Here is a 17,109-nt window from a genome sequence, read left to right as displayed (position 1 = left end):
GAGCCAGGTGGAGAGGGTGATGAGCAAGGAGCCATGGCTTAGCTGCTGTGCTGTCGCTGCAGCTCCCAGCCCTGCATTTGCTCCGCAACACCAGAGAATCGAGGCTTCTGAGCTGTCCCCATAACCAGACTGCAGAGCAAACTTTCCCTCCTGTTCCGTGCCTCAGTTTCCCCAAACCCACTTCCCTTCTTTTATTCTCGTTAAGCATTAAACAGTCAGGGGCAGGGGCAGGAGTATCAGCTTGCTGGTCAACCTGAGGCTGAGGAGGCGGGCTCCACTTTGGACCTGGACTGAAGAAGGCTGGTCCTGTAGGTCTCAGGAAGGAAGGGAGGGGTATAAGCTAAGCACTGACTTCAGCTCCAGGAGCCCTGCCCATCCTGCTCACGCATCAGGACTTGGCGTGAGTGCTGTCCTCTCCATCGGGGTGGTCTAGCCGGATGCTGACCAACCACCAAGCTCAGGAAATGGATAGACGCAGTCACAAAGTCCAGCGAGGCTGTCTCTGGATAGAGCAGGTAGGAGCAGGCGCCACTGGTTCTGATGAACCCACCTTGCTCCATAGTCTCAAGTTCAAACCCAGACCAGAGCGCTCTGGGCAGAGCACTAACGGGGGCTGCTATCACGGGAACTAATGGCCCTTCTTTTCAGGGCTGCCCTTGAGGCGCGATGGCTGCAGATGTGGGGAAACGACACAGCCAGCAGGAGCAGTCTTGACGGGTATGAGCCATCTGTCCTCTGTAAGGCAGGGACCGGGACATTCCCCATCCTTTCTGGGTTCTGAGCATTTTCAAAAAGGTCCACAGGGGCTTGGTGTGTGTGCCATGTGTATGTTTGTGTTCTAGAGAGGGAGCAGAGGCAGAAGGGCTCCTCACGCCCTGCGAGGTCACGGTGGCCTGCTTCTGAGTGGTGCTGAACCTTGTCAGGCCTCTGTCACTGCAGCAGCCTTTCTCCTGAAGTCCTTTGCCCTGGTTGGTCCATCTGCCGCCGAGTAGAACAGCTCTCAAAATTCTTTCTCCTGGGATTCTGAGGAACAAGGGTACCAGAGTTTCCCACAACCTCTCTATGCCAGGACTGTTTACAAATGGAGTTCTTAAGAAGCCAGGCATTGAGGGGGCGGGGTGAAGGCAGCCTTGACATGAATGAGAAGGTTCTAGGAAGCGGAGGGAGCATTGGAGACAGGAATGCAGACGGTGAGTGAGGAGTCTGACACCAGACTAGAGAGTCTCGTGTGTCCTTTCGGGTGAAGAAGTGGGTCACAGCGAGGCTTAGGAAAAGGACCAGTGTGAGAGATGGTGCACGCTGAAGAGAGGGAGATTTCCTTGGAGGACACCCGTGCCGGACACTGGGACTGGAAGGCCCTAATGAGGCTGTGTGTACTGGGGGAATTGATAGCCTGTGAGTGTAAGAGTGTTACAGGGATGAGAGTCTTAGGACTACTGACATTCAGGGGCTGAAGGGGTATGTATAGCGGTGTGTCTGAAAATGGGGGGGGCAGAAAGAACTGGGGAACACGAAACGAAGAGTTACGTTAAAGTCAGCATAGTGCAGGTTGGTGGGCAGAGCATGGCATACCCAGGTCCCAAGGACTTCCTCTCTCAGGCTAATTTTTCTCATGTAAAATGGGATTGTTGTGAAGGCTACGGGGTGCGGGGGGAAGACACCGGTACAGCTATTTCGGTTTGGATGCAGGTAGGGTCCGCGGTGAATGGTCCGAAGTACTTCTAGCTGCGGGGGTCAGCATTGCCCCCTAGTGGCGATCTTGCAAACAACAGGCAGAGCCACTGGGCTGGCGGGGAGGGCAGCCGCTGTCAAGTCGCACGCAGCTCAGCATCTGTCTGTCTGTTTGTGGGAGCCAGGGCACAGCCAGGACCTCTGGGGCAGAAGGCATGGTAGGTAAGCGGGATGCCGGCCCTGGTCAGGGTGCTGCGGTCCGACAGGCGCGGGTCCCAGGGTGAGATGGGTGGGAACACTGTGGGACACTTCGGGGGTTGAGGGGGAGATCACTCAGCCAACCGGGTTATTTCTGTCATTTTTCTGTTTCTGGTCGTCCCAACGCTGTTGGCTGCCACCGGTGAACCTTTCTCTGGAGCATGAGGCATCTTTTTTTTGTTTGTTTGTTTGTTTTTGTTTTTCGAGACAGGGTTTCTCTGTAGTTTTGGTGCCTGTCCTGGAACTAGCTCTTGTAGACCAGGCTGGCCTCGAACTCACAGAGATCCATCTGCCTTTGCCTCCCGAGTGCTGGGATTAAAGACGTGCCACCACAGCCCTGCGAGGTATCTTTTTTGAACCCAGGTTGTCACCTGCCCATTCCCAGCTTCTCTCTTGGTGAGAGTTCTGAGTAGCTGGAACCCCAGGTGGAGTAGGTGCCAGACTGGGAATGATTCAGATGACAGAAAACAGAACCAATTTGGGACCAAAGTACAGTTTTTAGCCTTTTCACTCCTTCCCTTGATCCCTAAGGTGGCTTTCTCTCCACACCAAGGTCACCACAGCTTTCTGTTTGTCAGCCCTGCCCTTTGTGGATTAAACACCTGGAGCTGGGGAGGCCAGCTCTGCCCCGCAGCTGCTTCAGAGCCCTGGCTCTTCAAGCAATGCTGCAGTTGTGCCCAGTCTTCTGATAGTCCCGTTGTGCGGCTCCCCTGAAGTCCTTCTTGAAGGGAGACACCTGCCAGGCGACGGTGGCACACTTTTAATCCCAGCACTCAGGAGGCAGAGGCAGACGGATCTCTGTGAGTTCAAGGCCAGCCTGGTCTAGAGAGTGAGTTTCAGGACATCCAGGGCTGTTATATGGAGAAGAAAAGGGGGAGGGGATGCCCAAGGGAGATGGTCAAACCTTGGAAGTCTGTCGTTTATTCAAAGGTTTCAGTAGACTGTGATTTTCCAAGTAAAAGGCCAAGCACCATTTAAAAATGATTACAGTTATTTGTGTGTGCACGCACGTGTGTGTGTGCGTGTATGTGTGTGCGTGTGTATGTGCGTGTGTGTATGCATGTGTGTGTGTGTCCTGGCATGTGTGTAAAGGTTAGTTGAAAACTTGCTGGGGTTGTTTTGTTCTTTCTCTCATGTAGTTCCTGGGGATGAAATCACGTCATCAGACTTGGGGGAAAGCTTATTTACCTGTTAAGCCATCTCACTGGCCCCAATTTTATTTATTTATCTTAAAAATATTTATTAATTTATATTTTGCATACATTCGTGTTTTGTCATGAGTGTTGGGTCTCCTGGAACTAGAATTACAGACAGCTGTGAGCTGCCATGTGGGTGCTGGGAATTGAACCAGGGTCCTCTGGAAAAGCAGACAGTGCTCTTAACCACTGAGCCATCTCCTTAGCTCCTTTTATTTTGTTTTTTGAGACAGGGTTTCTCTGTGTAACTCTGGCTGTCCCAAAATTCTCTCTGTAGACCAGGTTGGCCTCGAACTCACAGAAGTCCACCTGCCTCTGCCTCCCAAGTTCTGGGATTAAAGGTGTGCGCCACCACCACTCTGCCTATTTTATTTTATTTTATTTTATTTTATTTTATTTTATTTTGAGACAGGGTTTCTCTGCGTAGCCCTGGCTGTCCTGGAACTCATTTTGTAGATCAGGTTGGCCTCAAACTCACAGAGATCTGCCTGCCTCTGCCTCCTGAGTGCTGGGATGGGCATGAGCCACCACTGCCCGACCTATTTTATCATTTGAAAGGCTCACACTTTTATTACCCCGTGGTTGTAATGCACTCTGCAGTAGGGGCGGTAGGTGTTCTCAGAGGCGCGGGAATAACAGCCTGTCCTCTTCAGTGTGGCATCTCCAGTGTGATGAGTTAGGACGGAGCTAGGACACTTAAATGACTTACAAGCATCTTTTCCCTTTATCCCACAGACTCCTCTCTGCCTAAACTGTTCCATCTCTCCCGGAGAGCTGTCCCCAAATGGTTCAAAGAGCCCTGTGTTCTGCAATGGCAGTGAGGTCCAGGGAAACTTTGACCCCGAGGACTTGAACCTGACGGATGAGGCCCTGAGGCGGAAGTACTTGGGGCCACAGCAGATGGAGCTGTTCGTACCCATCTGTGTCGTGTACCTGCTGATCTTTGTGGTGGGCACCGTGGGCAACGGGCTGACCTGCACTGTCATCCTGCGACACAAGGCCATGGGCACGCCCACCAACTTCTACCTTCTCAGCCTCGCTGTGTCTGACTTGCTGGTGCTCCTGGTGGGCCTGCCCCTGGAGCTTTATGAGATGCAGCACAATTACCCGTTCCAGCTGGGGGCGAGCGGCTGCTACTTCCGAACGCTGCTCTTTGAGACCGTCTGCCTGGCTTCAGTGCTTAACGTCACAGCCCTGAGCGTGGAGCGCTATGTGGCCGTGGTGCACCCGCTCCAAGCTAAGTCTGTGATGACACGGACCCACGTGCGCCGCATGTTGGGGGCCATCTGGATCCTTGCCGTGCTTTTCTCTCTGCCCAACACCAGTCTCCACGGCCTCAAGCAGCTCTTTGTGCCCTGTCGGGGTCTGGTGCCTGACTCAGCTGTGTGTACGTTGGTGCGCCCCCGACTCTTTTACAACTTGGTGATCCAGATCACCACCCTGCTCTTCTTCTGCCTGCCCATGGCCACCATCAGTGTGCTATACCTGCTCATTGGGCTGCAGCTGCGGAGGGAGAGGATGCTGCTTCAAGAGGAGGTCAAGGGCAGGAAAACTGCAGCGGCCCAGAAGACCTGCAACAGACAGCTTCCGCTTCGAGAAAGGGGCCGGAGACAGGTGACCAAGATGCTATGTAAGTGTCATTGTTGAGGAAGGAGTTGAGCCTCCTTGGGTCTGGGGAAGGAGTTGAGCGTTGAGCTTCTGGAGTTTGGAAGCTGGTCTTAGGTCCACTGTGCTTCCCAGATCTCTCTCTCTCTCTCTCTCTCTTTCTTCTTCTTCTTCTTCTTCTTCTTCTTCTTCTTCTTCTTCTTCTTCTTCCTCTTCCTCCTCCTCCTCCTCCTCCTCCTCCTCCTCCTCCTCCTCCTCCTCCTCCTCCTCCTCTTCCTCCTCCTTTTCTGAGACAGGGTTTCTCTGTATAATCCTGGCCATCCTGGAACTTGCTATGTGACCAGGCTGGCCTTGAACTCAGAGATTCACCTGCCTCTGCCTCCCAAGTGCTGGGACTAAAGACCTGCGCCACCATGGCCAGGCTTTCCTGTCCACTTTTCAAGGACGGGAGGATAGTGGGCGGGAGAAGCAAATGCTAAGTGAGACGCAGATCAGGGCAAGCTTCTCTTCTCCGTTCCTGCAGTTGCGCTGGTTGTGGTGTTTGGCATCTGCTGGGCTCCGTTCCATGCGGAGCGCCTCATGTGGAGCTTGGTGCCCGACTGGACCGAGAACTTACTCCTGGCCTTCCAGTTTGTACACATTACATCTGGCGTCTTCTTCTACCTCGGCTCGGCAGCCAACCCAGTGCTCTACAGCCTCATGTCCAGTCGCTTCCGGGAGAACTTCCGGCAAGCCCTGGGCCTGGGAACCCAATGCCATCGCCGCCGTCGCCAACACCGTCGTAGTTCCCATAACCTCAGCAAGTTGACCACAGGTAGCACCTATGACTTCGGTTCCCGGAACAGCAGGGCTGGACCCCTAGTTGAGAACGGGAATCAAGGATTTCACCAAGAGACAGAACTCTCCTGAGTAAAATCCCAAAGGAGGCTCACCTCCTGGGCCAGAGATCTGGGGAGCTACTGGGAAGAGCTTGGGAAGTCGGGTCAGCACCCCAGTGATTTTCACCCTGCCCACATATTTGAGTGTTGAGGGAAACAGCAAGAAGAAGAGGATTGAACCCCGACTGTCAAAGACTCAAATTGAGGGTCTTTTTGACTCAGTTTTTAATGCTTGCTGGTTTCAGAGGATCTGAGTTCAGGTCCCAGCACCCACATGGCAACTCACAATTGCCTGTAACTGCAGTTCTAGGTCATTTGACACTCTCTTCTGGTTTCTGAAGGCACCCACATGTACAGAGGATGCAATCATAAAATACAAAAACAAAACAAAAAAACCTTAAATACCGACATTGAGCCAGGCACATGCTATAACACCCCTCCACACCCCAGACCTCCGGCTAAATTCTCCCCCACAGAACCATCATGGCCCACCGAGGCCTCAGCAATTATCTCCCCGGGGATCCCTCCTTCCTCTCAAGTTCACAGATGCTTCCACAGGGGCCTAGCTGTCATTCTGGTGACTTCTGAACCTCCATAGTTTCTGACCTATCTTTCCCTCCAGCTCTTGGACTACACTTGGGACCATCCTCTCACCATGGCACTGAAATTTGAGCCTTCGAGCTGCCAGGGGGAAGAGGTTCCCAGGGATCCTGGGGACCTGGATCTAAACTCAACACCTTTGTCACCAACTTGTTGCCTCGTGGCATCGGGCGAGTCGTCTCGCCTGTCTAGGCTTTGGTTCCTTGTTGGCACAGCGAAAGGTGTGCCGAGGTGCCAGTGTCACCCTTTGGTGCCAGCTGCGTTTCATCTGTGTGCACGAAGGCTTCACCTGACCTGCATCACTACCAAACCCTGCTTGCCCTCCGACCTTCTCGTGCCCCTGCCCCAAGCTGTCCAGTGTAGTTCCTTCGCTTGTCCTGGAGCGGATAGGGAGGACAGGTGAGCACAGCAGTCCCCTTGCCTGTTGCCTTGCTTGCCTGCAGACAGACTGATCTGGCAGCCCCCGCTAAACAATGTACCAGAGATGCTGTTAGCCGGGAATCTCTGAAGCAAGAAACCTGGGCTAACCAAGGACCAGAAGTGGCCATGCAGAGACAGTGTGTTGCTTAGTCTTTGTCGACTTGACACCAACTAGAGTCACCTGGGGAGAGTGAACCTCAGTGGGGGAGTTACATCCATCGGATTGGCCTGTGGACGTGTCTGTGGGACATTTTCGTGATGATTGGTGTGGCAGGGTCCAGTCCACTGTGGGTGGTACCACTCCTGGCCAAGAGGTCCTACGCCGTCTAAAGAAAGCTGAGGGAAGGAGAGATGGCTCAGAGGTTAAGAGCACTGGCTGTTCTTCTAGAGGTCCTGAGTTCAATTCCCAAAACTGCACAGTGGCTCACACCATCTGTAATGAGATCTGATGTCAACACTGTACACATAAAAAGTAAATAAATAAGTAAATTTTTTTTAAAAAAAAAAAAGCTGAGCAAGCTATGGGGGAACAAGCCAGTCAACCCAATTTTCCCATGGCTTCTGCTCCAGTTCCTGCCTCTTGGTTCCCCGTGATGATGGACAGTAAGCTGAAATAAACCCTTTTCCTCCCCAAGTTGTCTCTGGTCAGTATTTTATTACAGAACAAACTGCAAATGAGGACACGCAGGTCTACTAAAGGGACTGAGGGTCAGGGACAATACTTGAAATTCTATGCCATTCTGAACTTCAGGGACAACCTGGTGCTCAGGAGGGACCCAATGAATGGACGGACCGTGTCCTGCTGCAAGTTGCTGGGTCTTGTCCTGAAAGCCCTGGTGTCCACAGTTGGGGGCTGCACAGGGACCCTGTAGACACCAGTCTATAGTGATGCCCTAGGTTCCAGGCCTGTCCAGTGGAGGAGACGGTAGCAGGTGGCTTCACCAGTCAGTTTCATATCGCCATGACAAATGCCTGCCAGAAACACCTTATAGGCAGGGAGCTGGGCATGGTGACTCATGGCTATAATCTCAGCACCTTGGAAGTGATGACAGGATGGTCATGAGTTTGCAGCTAGTCTGGGCTACACAATGAGATTCCCCACCCAAAGACCAAATAAACAAATAAGATTTCTTTTGGCTCAGGGCTCCAGTCTATCATATCATATCATATCATATTATATTATATTATATTATATTATATTATATTATAATATTAATAATGGCCGGCTCCATTATTTCTACCTACATCGAGAGAGAAGGGTATGGTGAGGTTGAGTTTCTTATCTCAAGGTATCCAGGAAGCAGAAAAAATACATTATTTTTTTTCTCCCAGGGCATAACCTCCAGTGACTTACTTCTTACAATTTAGCCTTACCTCTAGAAGTTTCCATCACCCTCCAGTAATAACATGAAGTTATAATTCCATCAATAGAGCACTTATAACCCAATCATTTCCTCAAAACTCCACTTCCAAACCTAGTTTAGTTACACTGGACATGTGCACTGGGAACCAAGACTTCAACACATGAGCCTGTGGGGGGGGTGTAATATCCACAGCATAACAACTGCAAATATGTTGTTTACACATCCATACAAATAATAAACACTTACTGTAGAAAACGTGGCTGGAGAGATGGTTCAGTGGTTAAGAGCACTGGCTGTTCTTCCAGTGGTCCTGAGTTCAATTCCTAGCAACTCCATGGTGGCTCACAGCCGTCTATAATGAGATCTGGTGCCCTCTTCTGGCCTACCAGCATACATGCAGGCAGAACACTGTATACATAACAAATAAATAAATAAATAATCTTTTTTTAAAAAATAAGAAAATGTGGAAATGTAAATAAGCAAGTGTGGAAGAAAAAAATGGGTTGGGAGGAACTGGACAGATGGGCCAGCCCATAAGGCGTGAGGATCTGATTCAATCTTCAGAACCAATGGGATAATGCCTGGTGTCACAGTGGCCTGTGATACTGAGGATGGCATTTGAGGTTGTCCTCCAGCTTTTACAAACACACATGCACAGGTGCAGAGACTCATATGTGTGCATGCACACACACATGCATGTATACATCCCACATACAGAATACAAGCATATGCATTCACCTGTCTGCACGCACACACGCACACACACACAAGTGCACAGGCATACTTTTTTTTTCCCCCGAGACAGGGTTCCTCTGTGTAGCCTTGACTGTCCTGGAACTAGCTCTTGTAGACCAGGAGACCAGGCTGCCCTCGAACTCTCAGAGATCCGCCTGCCTCTGCCTCCCGACTGCTGGGATTAAAGGCGTGCACCACCACTGCCCATGCATACATTTTTGAAAGCACTTTCTCCAGGGGCTGTAGAGAAGCAGGAATAAGAACTTGCTTAATGAGTACAGAACTTCTGTTTTGCGAGATGAAAAGCTCTGGAGGTCAACTGCACAATTATTATCCCTAATAATACTTACACGAGTTAGCTCTCCTAGATCTGTGACGAAATAGCTGTTAGAAGCAACGTGAGGAAATGGCTTAAGGGGTCTAGTCCATTGGTGGGGATGGCGGTGTTCACGGTGGTAGGAGTGTGCAGCCACGGCTCCCACACCTGGACAGACCAGGAAACAGGAAGGTGGAAATGCTGAGGTTCGGTCAGCTTTCTCCCTTTCCTATTTTTATTCAGTCCAGTACCCCTGCCCATGGGATGGTGCTGCCCACATTCAGAGTGAACCATCTCTCTCCAGTTAAACAGAGATGCCCAGAAGTGTGTCTCCTAGGTGACTCCAAATCCAGTCAAACTGGCAACGCAAATGAAACACCACAACACTGACCCATCCGTTTAAATGGTTAAGATGGTAAACTTACTGGGTGGTGGTGGTGCACACCTTTAATCCCAGCACTCGGGAGGCAGAGGCAGGTGGATCTCTGTGAGTTCGGGGCCAGCCTGGTCTACAAGAGCTAGTTCCAGGACAGGCTCCAAAGCTACAGAGAAACTCTGTCTCGAAAAAAAAAAAATGGTAAACATGTTGTGTATATTTTATCACAATTTTTCCATCACTTTGCTCTATTGTATATAATTTGGCATATTTCCTCCTAAGAGTGTTTTTATCTGGCTGTTCTTGCCTTCTATAAACAAGTCTGTCCTGTTTTTTCCATAGATGATGGATGATCCAAAGTCAAGGGTGCAACTCATTTGACCCAGGGGCTCCGCTGTGGCCGGCCTTGGCCAGACTGAGAAAGCCCCCTGAGTCTCATATAAGCTACAGTGTGGAGAAATTCTCAGGTCCTGGCCCAACAAGGTCCCACTCCCTACTGTCTTCTGTGCTTGGAAGAGCTGACCAAACCCAGCAAAGAAAAGCCACCCTCCCTGCTAAAGCTACCATCGCAAGGATTCCGGCTAACCAGATGGGAGGCACAGGGGCCAGGGATAGACAGTGAAGGTTGGGGTGGAAGTGTGAGGGTTCTCTGAAGGCACTGGGAGAAGTAGGGACGTCAAGGAGACTGCCTCTGGATCGTGGAACTGAGAGAAAAGCTGGCTGTAGGAAGGGAGTTTCCTCAGTGGGTGATCCTGGATGTATGGAGACAGGGTGCCCTCCACCTGAGCACCTAAGCAGACTTACAGAGCGGTGGCAGTAGGCCAGGCCAACGACTGGAGGGACAGGAGAGATTCTGTGAACAAAGGAGCCTGTGAAAAGTGCTATTTAAGCTGGGCGGTGGTGGCGCACGCCTTTAATCCCAGCACTCGGGAGGCAGAGGCAGGCAGATCTCTGTGAGCTCGAGGCCAGCCTGGTCTACAAGAGCTAGTTCCAGGACAGGCTCCAAAGCCACAGAGAAACCCTGTCTCGATAAACCCCTCCCCCAAAAAAAAGAAAGGAGGGAAGGAAGGAAGGCTATTTAGCTATTGAGAGCTGATTGTCGAAGGACCACCTCTCTCACAAGCACTGGGTAGCCTGTGGGTAGATGCTAAAACTGTTGCCAGAGACCAGCTCTGTTCAGTGATAGAAAAGACAGTGTTCATGAAGAGTGGAATCCGTGTGTGTGTGAGTGTGTGTGTGTATGAGTGTGTGTGCGCGCGTGTGTGTGAAGGGTTGTCCCATGCCGAGAAGCACAGGCAGAAGAGGAATAACATACTCCTTGTTGTGAATTTGCCACGTCTTTTGAGGGTGTCCACAGGCTGTCAGTGGCCAGGTTCTGCGCATCCTCAGTGGCCATGAAAAGGAAACAGCAGCTGAGTTCAGTCCTTGAGAAAAATGTCTAGAATGCAGAAGACAGCAGCCATCCCTACCTAGGGCACACATAGGGGATGGTCAGGGGCATCAACCTTGTATTCCTTCTAGAAGGCTCTGCTGCTCCTGTGCCTTGTCAGGGTGGAGCTTTGAGCTCCGTGGATTTAAAAGGCCACTCTTAGGCTAGGATCTGACTCTCTTGAAAGTGTATGGTTTATTTAGTATGCTGTCATCACGCCCCTTTCTCATAGAATTGGGTCCATCTACACACCGCTCCTGCATGACCATAAATGACAACGAGGGCCATGTGGATGACCTCACTGCCTCCAAGTGTTTCTGCTGCTCTAGAGACCTCTCTCCCACTCGACTTTCTGGCCTGTGGCCACCCTGTTAATTGTCTTGTAAGTTAGGTAAGTGTTTAGTGAGGCACCGAATCTAAAATGTAGACAGGGCCGAGGAGGTAGTTAGTAGTACCGTAGTTAAAGTGCTTGCTGTTTGGAGTTCAGATCCACGGAAATCCACGGAAATGCCAGGTGTGTGTGGTGCCCCGGTTGGAATTCTAGTCTCAGAAGGTACAGACAGGGCACCCCAAAGCAAGATGGCTAGCAGCATTATGTCTGAGCTCTGGGTTTGATGGACACCCGTCCTCAGTACAGAAGATAGAAGAGGAACCAATGGAAGACGGAGCCAAGATAACTCCTGATATCAGCCTTGGGCCTCTATATGCACAAATATACACCACATATGTAATTGGATGCATACATACATGTCCATTACACACACTCGAAAAAGGGGCAATCCAGGGTTCCTTGCCTAGGAACAGTTTCCCTCAACCTCCCAACACACACACACACACACACACACACACTCCCCAAGCTGAACTGTGAGACTATATCTTAGGTGTGTTTCTGCTATTAAGGACAACACCTCTTATACCTAAGCCTGGCCTCAAACTCTCCATGAAGCCAAGAATGATGATGAACTCCGGATCTTGTCTCCACCTCTTCAGGACCACCACACCTGGCTGATTCCTGGGATTTTTCACCCACAGTTCTGGGTTGTTGTCAAAACTTATCAAGGATGATGTAATTTTAAAGTACTAGGTAACAGCACTCAGTAGGTCGAGGCAGATGGATCTCTGTAAGTTTGAGGTCAGCCTGGTCTACAGAGTAAGTTCCAGGACAGCCAGAGCTACATAGTGAGACCCTGTCTCGAAAGCAAACAAGCAAAAACAAAAAATCTGTTAAGTCTCAAGCTTATTTTGAGAAAGTTATGATAAGATATTGAAAAACCAACCGGTACAACGTGCAGCAACAGCAGGAAGGTAGCCGGGTCTCAACTGCTACAGCGTTGGACTTCTTCAGCTACAGGTCTGTGGAGAGGGGCGGGACCAGGATTTAGGCTCCTCCCACCTCTCGCAACAGGTAAGACCCTTCCGATTGCCATCTTGGTTCCTCTTTGCCGGAAAATGGCGGTGGTAGCAACTCATGACTTAGAGATCTAGGAACTTGGAGTGGGCCTGGCTCCCGAACCTTCAAAGAATAGTGGCGTTTATGGCCGTTTACTTACCTACGGCTCCATCAGCTTCCAGGTCCCCGAATCTTGTCGGACGTCTTCTCCACCCGGAGCCAAAATCACCTGGACCACCCTGCCGACCTGAGCCACCGGACTCGGGCCAAGGTCCAGCCTCCAGCCCTGCGTGCAGGAGCATCACGTGCAGGCCGGGCATGGAGGCTCGCACCGCCTGCCTCAGCGGTCTGCATGGGCTCTGGTTGGTCCAAGCGAGTGATAGAGGTCTGCCGCTTTTCAGGCCATCTTCCTCCGGGGTCGAATCCTAACGGCACTTGAGTGTGTGTGTGTGTGTGTGTGCACGCGCCGCGCGTGTCGGGGAAGAGGGGTCCCCAGCACCCCACCGATGGCTTTAAGTCACTGGGAACAGGAATGTGCGGACCAGCTTAGGCAGCAAGAGTTATAGGTGGTGGCCTGAGTGGCCAGGGCTCTTTCTGAGTTGGTCTGTGTGTAGTAATGAATGTTGCTCTGGTGTTACCGATGCTGGCGAGCTGAGGTATTTGAGTTGTGGTGTTGTTTTTGTGTTGGCTGGCATAAGGTCTTTATTCCATTTGAATAGTTGGTAGCAATGTTAGGTATTTTGGAACGTTATTTTAAAACACGAGAATTCCTAGATGTTTGCTCATTTTAGGTTAAGGAATTTCCATTTTTAGATTGTTACAAAACCAGAAGGTGCTATACTGAACTACACTGTGCACCAAAAACCGTCATATTTTTATACCAATTTTTAATGTTTTCTGGTGTTAGCAAAGCATTCCATATAAAAATTAAAAGTAGGCTCAGTGTGGTGGTATAACCTTGAAATTCAGAACCTTTTGTTGGGTCTTAGTTTAGTTAATAAAATAATTTTAGGGGCTGGAGAGATGACTCAGCGGTTAAGACTACTCTTCCAGAGGTCCTGAGTTCAACTCCCAGCAACCACAAGGTGGCTCACAACCATCTGTAATGAGATCTGGTGCCCCCTTCTGGCGTGCAGGTACACATGCAGGCAGAATGCTGTATGCATAATAAATAAATGAATAAATAATAATAATTTTAAAACCAAGGACCATTTTATTGGAATTTAAAAGCAAAATAGCAGGGCAGGCAAGAGGTAAATCTTAGCAGCTGCCAGGAAGAGGGAGACGGTAAGAGGAGTGAGTAGTTCCAGGCTGATGAGAGGCCGGCAGGAAAAGGGCTTGCTGCTCCCGGCAGTGGCGGTGCACACCTTTATCCCAGCACTCAGGAGGCAGAGACAGGCTGATCTCTGTGAGTCTACAAGAGCCAGTTCCAGGACAGGCTCCAAAAATACAGAAAAACCCTGTCTCGAAAAACAAAAAAGCAAATAAACAAAAAGCGCTTGCTGCCACAGTCAGGCCCCACAGGGCTCAAAGTGAGAACCAACTCCTGAGTGTTTTCCTCTGATCTCCACGTGTGTGCTGCAGCAATTGCATCCATATATACAAAACACACAGAAATGTGATTTTAAAAAATGTTTATTATTTTTTAGCCAGGTGGTAGTGGCACATGACTTTAATCCCAGCACTCCGGAGGCAGAGGCAGGTGAATCTCTGTGAGTTCAAGGGCAGCCTGGTCTACAAAGCGAGTGCCAGGACAGCCCCAAAAGCTACACAGAGCAACTTTATTTTTTTTTTTTAATTGCGTGTATGTGTGTGGATCCGTATGTGGGTGTCGAGGGTGTCGACGGAAGCCAGAGGCACTGGATCCTTCTGGAGCCGGAGTCGAAGGAAGTTGTGAGCCACCTGAGGTGGTGGTGTGCGCTCTTAACAGCTGAACCAGCTCTCCTACGTCCAGTGGTAATGAAACCAGAGAAAAAGCAGTGCCCTTAGGTCAGAGACCAGGAAATCCAACAGTGCCAGCAAGGGAGGTCAGCAAGCAGATGCACAGAAGGAACTGGAGGGAGGCTTCAAAAGTGAGCAAAGGATTTGGGGATCAAACTCAGGTCACCAGGTTCGGTGGCAAATGCATTTACTCACTGAACCACCTCCCTGGCCCCTTGCTGGTGAGAGTTAGGAAGTTCCTGGAGAACTTTTGGATGTTGTACCTCTGACAAGCATGACATCAGGAGAGGTTTAATTCTTTTAGGTTGAGAAAGTTTTAACGTTTAATGTGGCCAGGCGGTGATGGCACGTACCTTCAATCCCAGCACTCGGGAGGCAGAGGCAGGAGTGGATCTCTGTGAGTTCGAGGCCAACTAATCATAGGGTGAGTTCAAGGACAGCTAGAACTTATAATAAACTTTTTTTGTTTTTTGTTGTTGTTGTTTTGTTTTGTTTGAGACAGGGTTTCTCTGTAGCTTTGGGGCCTGTTCTGGAACTAGCTCTTGTAGACCAGGCTGCTCACAGAAGTCCACCTGCCTCTGCCTCCCGAGTGCTGAGATTAAAGGTGTGCGCCACCACCGCCCAGCCTAATAAATTCAAGCAGTTTAATCCAATACTAGATTCCGAAGTGGGGCTCTATAAAGAGTCTGTCACATCTGTGCATGTGGTCACTGGCCAGGAATTACTGTACTGGAAACCTACCTGAATCCTGTCACCAAGGTAGGAGAGTCAGGAGTTCAAGGTCATTCCTAGCTACATAGCCAATAGCCCTGGCCAGCCCCACACCATAACCTGGACCTCCCTCCCCCTCATCACGTACCACAGAGCTCAGAGATTTGTTCAGGGAGTTAACTAGGCAATATGGCAGCCAACTTGGGGTAGAGTGCTGAACCAGATTGTGAGCCATTGGGAGGAACTGACTTGTTCACGTCTTCTGCGAGGAACCCCATGACTGAGCTAGGGATCAGAGATAAGGCCAAAGACTTGGCCTTTTTGACTGATATCGCAAGCTATTTAAATATGCCGGACAGTTCTTGGCACGTATGTCCATTATAGTTATACAAATGCATGACTCACTTTGCTCGTTCCTGGCAAAACTCTCTTTGTCTTGTCTGTGACAAGGACCCTCTCTGGACCATCTTTCCATGTTGAAATTAGTTTCTGAAAATGACAGTTGTGGCCTGAACTACATTCCCAGAATGAAAGAGCCGACGACTGAATTCCAGGAAAGGGTCTCTGACTCCGGGCTTTATGAAAATGAACTGCTATTGTTCAGCTCATCCTCCTCAGTGGATATGGACCACGGCAGTCAGGGGGGAGCTGCAGCGGCAGCTGTGGGACATCAGTGCAGCGCTGCACAGAGACGAGTGCACCAGCCCCGGAGTCTCTTGGATCTACCGACACTTTGGGAATGGTTACCCCCAATATAAAACCATCTTGCCCATTCTGCCCATGTTTGGAAGCATTCACGTGTGTGAGCGCTCAGACTCTGTCAGTGTTTGAGTTATGTGGGACACTCAAAGAAAGAGTCGCTCCAGGATGAAATTTAGCCTCCAGGCAAGCAGGGAGGTCCAGCCTCAATGAATGAACCTTGAACAGTCATGCAGAAGCACACAGAAGTTGTTTTGGGGGTAAAACAAGTTCCTCATACCAAAGTTGCCAGACCTAATCTGTATGTTTCACGAAGGAGACATATAGCATCGCACCCCTGCGACTTTAGTTTGCAGCGCCCAATAATGCAAGATACCCAGGTGTGCCAGGACCGTCTTTGGCCAAAGTCATGCAAAGGTTGTACAGCTCCTTCAGAAAAACAGCTCTGCGGATGACAGAGAACAGGCACTGTTTTCCTCTGTGCTTTCTTCACCGTCTAAGTACTTCCAGCTACTCATTCTGAGGTTTACCCTAGATACAGTGACTCTAGTAGATTTCCTGCCACATTTCCCCCTTTAGTTTAAGCGATTTTAATTATGTCGAAGATTATGCAGCCACCCAGTGATTATAGCTTTTTCTCTATCTTGCTGTTTTACAGTCTAACGTAGATAAGACAGAAAACATTTTAAAGCCAGTAAAGTTATTACAGAAAAGAACAAGTATCTGTTAATATTTTTGCTGTGAACAAAATGGGTGTAATGTGGCTTAATCCATTCAAACCTTTATAAACAATCTGTCATGGACTGCATTCGGATTAAAGGTTGCTCCTGATTCAGGGATTTGGGGGTAAATACTCTATTGTAGACAAGGCTGCTCGTTTGTTTCCCAGCCACTTAGACACAACTAATCACACAAACTATATTAATTGTAACACTGTTTGATCAACAGCTTATGCATATTTCTAGCTACCTCTTACATCTTAAATTAAACCATTTCTATTAATCTGTGAACCACCACAAGGCTATGGCCTACCGGTAAGGTTCAGGCAGGTGGCTGGAGACTTTCTCCTTCGGCAGCTACATGGCGTCTCCCTGATTCCACCTACTTTCTCTCTGTATCTCTGTTCAGATTTCCCACCTGGCTTTTACTCTACTAAGCCATTGGCCAAAAAAGCTTCTTTAATAACCAATGGTAATAAAATATATTCATAGCATACAGAGGGGAATCCCGCATCATTCTACTGTATGTTACCACAGCCTGACATTACTTGACATATGTAGGCATAAAGAAGGGATGTCAGGTCTCAGATTTCAAATCTGAGAAAAAAATAAATGGGACTGAACAGTTAATTTTGTTTTCAGGTTTTTTTTTTTCAGCATAGATATGAAATAGACTCTGCTGAAAGGTTTTCCATACTGATATTCAGTCTCTCCGCAGGTGCAATAAATCAGATCAGGCTGAATAATTAAGACTAGGTTTAACCTGAGCAAAACAACTCCCGGGTCGTCTGGTGTGTGTGG

General features: G+C 49.5%; 1 protein-coding gene across 2 annotated transcripts; it reads left to right on the top strand.

The window, feature by feature from the left end:
• Window positions 1–375: 375 nt before the first annotated feature.
• On the top strand, window positions 376–7,262 carry Nmur1 (neuromedin U receptor 1). 2 transcript variants are annotated; one of them, XM_087905087.1, is made up of 4 exons: window positions 376–515; window positions 649–717; window positions 3,861–4,755; window positions 5,254–7,262. In XM_087905087.1, the coding sequence occupies exons 3-4, from the start codon at window positions 4,026–4,028 to the stop codon at window positions 5,637–5,639; spliced, it is 1,116 nt and encodes a 371-aa protein (XP_087761213.1). In that variant the 5' UTR covers window positions 376–515; window positions 649–717; window positions 3,861–4,025; the 3' UTR covers window positions 5,640–7,262. The 2 variants fall into 2 exon arrangements, with proteins under 2 accessions (XP_087761213.1, XP_087761207.1); XM_087905081.1 differs by lacking the exon at window positions 649–717 and having other exon boundaries at window positions 391–515.
• Window positions 7,263–17,109: the final 9,847 nt, after the last annotated feature.

This window comes from Myodes glareolus, chromosome 1 (genome assembly GCF_982192425.1).
Source record: "Myodes glareolus chromosome 1, mMyoGla1.1, whole genome shotgun sequence".
In the NCBI taxonomy this organism is placed as follows: domain Eukaryota; kingdom Metazoa; phylum Chordata; class Mammalia; order Rodentia; family Cricetidae; genus Myodes; species Myodes glareolus.
This window is presented reverse-complemented; position numbering and strand designations above follow the sequence as displayed.

Coding starts and splice junctions, on each gene's coding strand:
- Nmur1 (XM_087905081.1), top strand. CDS start 438: ATGCTGACCAACCACCAAGCTCAGGAAATGGATAGACGCAGTCACAAA. Junction 516..3,860: donor GCTGTCTCTGGATAGAGCAG/GTAGGAGCAGGC, acceptor TTTATCCCACAG/ACTCCTCTCTGCCTAAACTG. Junction 4,756..5,253: donor ACAGGTGACCAAGATGCTAT/GTAAGTGTCATT, acceptor CCGTTCCTGCAG/TTGCGCTGGTTGTGGTGTTT.